Here is a 5,188-nt window from a genome sequence, read left to right as displayed (position 1 = left end):
CGTCTGTAATCCCAGCACTTTGGGAGGCCGAGGCAGGTGGATCATGAGGTGAGGAGACAGACCATCCTGGCTAACATGGTAAAACCCCGTCTCTACTAAAAATACAAAAAAAAAAAATTAAGCATGGTGGTGGGCGCCTGTAGTTCCAGCTACTTGGGAGGCTGAGGCAGGAGAATGGTGTGAACCCGGGACCGGGTGGAGCTTGCACTGAGCCGAGATCACGCCACTGCACTCCAGCTTGGGTGACAAGAGTGAGACTCCGTCTCAAAAAAAAAAAAAAAAAAAAAAAGTAGAAATGGTATTCAAAGATTTTGATGTCCCCGAAATGGACACCAGGGCCTAGGATGTTTTGTGAGAGAGTTGTATCAAATCTCCCAAAACTAGAATACCTATGTTACTGTAAGTGTACCTGAACATAGAAAGTAATGACAAGCCTCATATTACAACTGTATGAAGCCAGCATAGCCCCGATCCCAAACTGGGGCTAGGGCAGCACCAAAACGAGAAGGTATAGTTCAGTATCACTTCAAAATGTAGCCGTAAATCAAACATAGCCATTTACCCTCAAAACAGAGTGATAGTTCACCACTGTAAAAAACTAGGGAGACGACTCCTCAAAAAAAAAATACATAATTCACTACTTGAGATGATACATCCATAGATTAAACAAAAAAAACCACTTAATTATCTCAATATATGCCCAAAACATCTTCAATAAAATGTAGCCTTTATGATTCGAATCTAAGTACAATTATGAAGAGATACTTTTCTTAATGTAATAAAGGTTAAGTAATCTTACTTAATTGTGCGAACTATCAGAAGTGTTTTCATCGAAGTCAGAAGAGGAGGATGCCTGCCATTCTCCACTACCTGTCAACATTGTACTCAAGGCTCTTGGTAATGCAGTAAGAAAAGATCAAAATGTTCTATAGATGAATTGATAAAATGTGTATACCCAGATGATGAAATACACTAACTAGCAGCAGGTAAAATGAGAGCTCACACACTTTTTTTTTTTTGAGACGAGTTTCACTCTGTCGTCTCGGCTGGAGTGAAGTGGCCATCTCAGCTCACTGCAACCTCTGCCTCCCAGGTTCAAGCAGTTCTCCTGCTTCCGCCTTCCAAGTAGCTGGGACTACAGGTGCACTCCGCCACACCCAGCTAATTTTTTTGTATTTTAGTAGAAACGGGGTTTCACCGTGTTACCCAGGCTGGTCTCAAACTCCTGAGCTTAGGCAATCCACTCGCCTCAGCATCCCAAAGTGCTACGATTACAGGCATGAGCCCCTGCGCCTGACCTTTTTTTTTTGAGATGGAGTCTCTGTCACCCAGGCTGGAGTGCAGTGGCACGATCTTAACTGGCTTCAGCCTTCGCCTCCTGGGTCCAAGTGATTCTCCCGCCTCAGCCTCCCAAGTAGCTGGGATTACAGGCATGCACCACCATGCCTGGCTAATTTTTTTTTTTGTATGTTTGGTAGAGGCAGGGTTTCGCCATGTTGGCCAGGCTGGTCTTGAACTCCTGACCCTCAGGTGATCCGCCTGCCTTGGCTTCCCAAAGTGCTGTGATTAGAGCCACGGCGCCTGGCCTTCAAAACACATGTTTAAGTGAAAAAATTATAAAACATGTTTAATACCTTTTATGCTGTTTCTTTTTTTAAAATTTATAAATTTATAGTAACTATTTTTCTATGCATTCCTTTACCTTTAAAGATTAGGGTGACAAAAGGGATCTTTGACAATTTTATTCGCCATCTCTGTCAAAAAGAAATGGATGATGTGTAGTTAAAAAAATTCATCAAAGTCTGTACTAAAAGCTGTGTAGCTATAAAGATGATTGTGAGAGTTAATAATTGCGTTGGCCGCTGATAGCTGAAGAAAAATACTGTTTTTGACAGTGTCGGTTAAATCCAGACCTGGACATAGAGGTGGAAGTTCCTTTGCAGAGAGAGAAGACAGGGAGGTCAAGGAAAATGACCCCAAGAGGGGTTCAGATGACAGCCACAGCACCCCTAGGCCGACGTCCACATGAGCCTTCTGCCCTGCACAACTACTCAACCCAATTGTCCCATCTTTTGGCAGGCGCAGATCAGGCCTCTATAACCGCCAGAAATCACATTCAGCTGGTGAAACTGCAGGTGGACGAGGTGCACCAGCTCTCCCGGAAAGCAGAAACCAAGCTGGCAGAAGCACAGATAGAAGAGCTCCGTCAGAAAACACAGGAGGAAGGGGAGGACCGGGCTGAGTTGGAGCAGGAGGCCTACCTGCGTGAGGATTGAGGGCCTGAGTCCACTGCCCTGTCTCCCCACTCAGTGGGGAAAGCACAGGCAGATGCCATCCTGCCCAGGGTTGGCATGAGTATCTACACCGAGAAGAGGTGGCAGGTCCTGCTCTGGCCAATCAGGCGAGACGCCTTTGTGAGCTCTGAGTGCCTCCTGTGGTCTCAGGCTTGCACCTGGACCTGGTTCTCAGCCCTTGGGCACTGTACCTTGTTTAACATTTCACCCCACTCTGTACAGCTGCTCTTACCCACCCATTTTTTCACCTCACACCCAAAGCATTTTGCTGACCTGGGTCAGAGAGAGGAATCCTTTTTGTTGTGCCCTTAAGTTCAGCAGCTGTTTAACCTGTTTTCAGTCTTATTTACATTGTCAAAAATGATTTAGTACTTGTTCCCTCTGTTGGGATGCGAGTTTTGGCGGGGGGCAGGGAACCTGTCCAGTTTGTACGATTTGCTTTTAAGTGTTTCTAATGTGTTCTCTGATCTGTCCTCACTGCCCTGTGAGGACAGCTCAGGCCAAGGAGTGAAAAGACTACTTACTAAGGGGAGGGATGCAGAATGTTTACCTGGTGCTCTCAACAGGACTCTTAACACAGGCCTCTTGTTCCTTTCTTTCCTTTGTGTTTCTCTATTGTATCCAAAGGAGAAGAGTAAGATTTTGTTTGCATCTAAAAGAGAAAATACGTCTCTCTCCTGGGGTCCTATGCAGCCTCCTTCCTTTAGGCCCCAGACTGGCAGCGCCCCAGGTGGCTCCAGGAATCCCCGACAGGTTCCTGGAAGCATTTGCTACCCTTTGGCTCCCATTCAACATATGCTAGACAAGTTAGCCAGGTTGCAGTGTTTTTAATCAGAGCTAACAAGGTGAGGGGAGTTACAAAAACCAAGTCGCATGTTCTGTAGACCAGCAGGGATCAGTTTCTCACGGTGATAGAGAATCAACACTGAGTCCACTCTCAGGCTGTTGCCCTGCCCAACCCACCCTTCAGCGCTGGGGTATGGGGGCAGCTGCACACTTGAGCCCCTCATCTGTCACCAGTGCCCACATGGTCCACATCTCTAGGGGGCTGAGGCGGTGCACCAGCAGGAGCCCCCTATACAGGCAGGGGTCTAAAGGGTCCAGGGGCTGCCGGATTCCAAATGTCTTGAAGCCAGCATGGTGCATGGGGCTCAGCCCCAGCCTCCTCAGGCACATACCCACAAAGACGTCATCAATGGGGAAGAGTTCAGCCTCTTCCATGGTAGCCTGGAGGCGCCGCACAGTGGCTCTGGACATGACATACCCTCCCCCACCAGCATAGGGTGGGTAGTGGGTGGCTCTGTACATTGAGAGTGGGATGAAATATTTGACCTTAGTGTTCCTGTTGGGCAGGGCTTGGCGGATGACATCTCCCACCAGGAGGTCCTGGGCCGGGTCCCAGCCATCCAGGAACTCTAACACATTGGGAACGTGGACAAAGACATCATCATCTCCCTTTAGCATGAAGTGGGCCTGGGGGCAGGCAGCCACCACCCAACGCTGCAGGTGCAGCTCCTTGAGCGTCAGGTTGAAGAAGTCCTCAGTGAAGTCCCACTGGAGGATGTCATCAAACTCCCTACTCTCATAGGCCAGCAGCTGGGCTGGGGGAGCGGGTCCTGCCACCCCCAGGAGGAACACCAGCTTCAGCTGTCGGCCCTTAGCCCAGCCCCCAGCCCTGCCCCACGTGCTGCGGATAGCCGCACGGCGCTCCACGTGACCAGGCTGTGACTTGATGGCCAGGAGCAAGAAGGTATCCTTGGAACAGCCTGAAGGCTCCAGCAAGATAGAGAAATTTCGGCAGTGGCGATATGTCAAGAAGAGGCGGTGACGGCCAGGCAGGGACAGAGAAGCGCTAGCCACTGTGTGATTGGGTGGACACCGGCTGTGACGGGGTGCTGGGGGAGCCCAGAAAGGCTGGTGGGCCGTGGGGTCTCCTGCAGGCTTGGCCTCCTTCCTCAGGAAGAGCAGGCAGCCGAGCAACAGCACAACCAGGCTGTACGAGACCAGCCAGCCCAGCCTGCGGAGCATTGCCGGTCCCTGCAAGGAGAGAGCCACCTGAGCAGGGTCCAGTCCCGGGTCCCTGTTGCTGTCCCCAAGAGCTGGGCAGGAGTTAATCTGCACCCCAGCAGCTAAGTCCCTGCTGGCTTCTGGACTTCTTTTTTTTTATTCTCAGTGTGTCCTCAGGCTCTTTCCAGAGTCCTCCCTCCCCTGAGGATGGGCTAAGCACAGCTCCTTTGCCAGCCCTTGCCCTCCTCTGCCATCATCTGAGGACTCCTAGGTCTGTCTTTCCCAAAATGATTTGCTGCCACTTTACAGCTGACACCATAAATGTTCCCAGCCATTGTCCCAGGAAACTCGAGCACCTGATGAGTTTTAGGCACAGACTCAGTTTAGCTTGGATCAAATTCACTAAGTATGGAACTGACACCATTTCCCAAAAAAAAGCCTGGTGCCTGTGGGGTCCTGTGTTGGGCATCTCCAAGATGACCAGGAGTGCACTGCCTCCCTTGGAGAGGAACCAGCACCACGGGGTGGCCGTGGCCACCAAAGCACACACCCTTTACACCTGCCTCAGAGGTTCGGGCTTCCAGGCCGTAGTGAGACAAAGCCACACACAGCAAGAGGGGGAGCAGGAAAGCTGGGGACTTGTATCAGGGATGGCTTCGGAGGCCCCCGCCCTGCCTTCCCACCATGCTCTAAGGGCTGATTTCTCCCAGGGACCTGAACAGAGAAGGATGAGGAGACAGAATCCAACCAAGTGGCCCGAGTTCCACAGTAGCAAAGCCAGGCTTCAGTTTCTCATCATTTTGGTCCCTTTGGTGTCTCCCTCTGCCCCAGTCCCCTCCCCTTCACCTCCACTGCCAAGTCGTCCTGTCCCTTCACTTCTGACCAGT

The 5,188-nt window shown here is 50.5% G+C and overlaps 2 protein-coding genes across 8 annotated transcripts in view; one reads left to right on the top strand and one right to left on the bottom strand.

The window, feature by feature from the left end:
• DIABLO (diablo, IAP-binding mitochondrial protein) overlaps positions 1-2,976 on the top strand; it is a 21,235-nt gene extending 18,259 nt beyond the window's left edge. For 4 of the 7 annotated variants that reach the window (XM_011964497.1, XM_011964493.1, XM_011964500.1 and 1 more), the window contains one exon: positions 2,080-2,976. In XM_011964497.1, the coding sequence (XP_011819887.1) occupies positions 2,080-2,276 (197 nt within the window). In that variant the 3' untranslated portion in view covers positions 2,277-2,976. The remainder of the gene's footprint in view (positions 1-2,079) is intronic. The other 3 variants (XM_011964499.1, XM_011964494.1, XM_011964496.1) reach the window with 1 other exon arrangement.
• A 132-nt stretch (positions 2,977-3,108) lies between these two features.
• The window catches only part of B3GNT4 (UDP-GlcNAc:betaGal beta-1,3-N-acetylglucosaminyltransferase 4), a 7,741-nt gene continuing 5,661 nt past the window's right edge, over positions 3,109-5,188 (bottom strand). The window contains exon 2 of the mRNA XM_011964489.1: positions 3,109-4,331. Coding sequence (XP_011819879.1) covers positions 3,261-4,331 — 1,071 coding nt within the window. The 3' untranslated portion in view covers positions 3,109-3,260. The remainder of the gene's footprint in view (positions 4,332-5,188) is intronic.

This window comes from Mandrillus leucophaeus, unplaced genomic scaffold (assembly GCF_000951045.1).
Source record: "Mandrillus leucophaeus isolate KB7577 unplaced genomic scaffold, Mleu.le_1.0 Scaffold7, whole genome shotgun sequence".
Classification (NCBI taxonomy): Eukaryota; Metazoa; Chordata; class Mammalia; order Primates; family Cercopithecidae; genus Mandrillus; species Mandrillus leucophaeus.
This window is presented reverse-complemented; position numbering and strand designations above follow the sequence as displayed.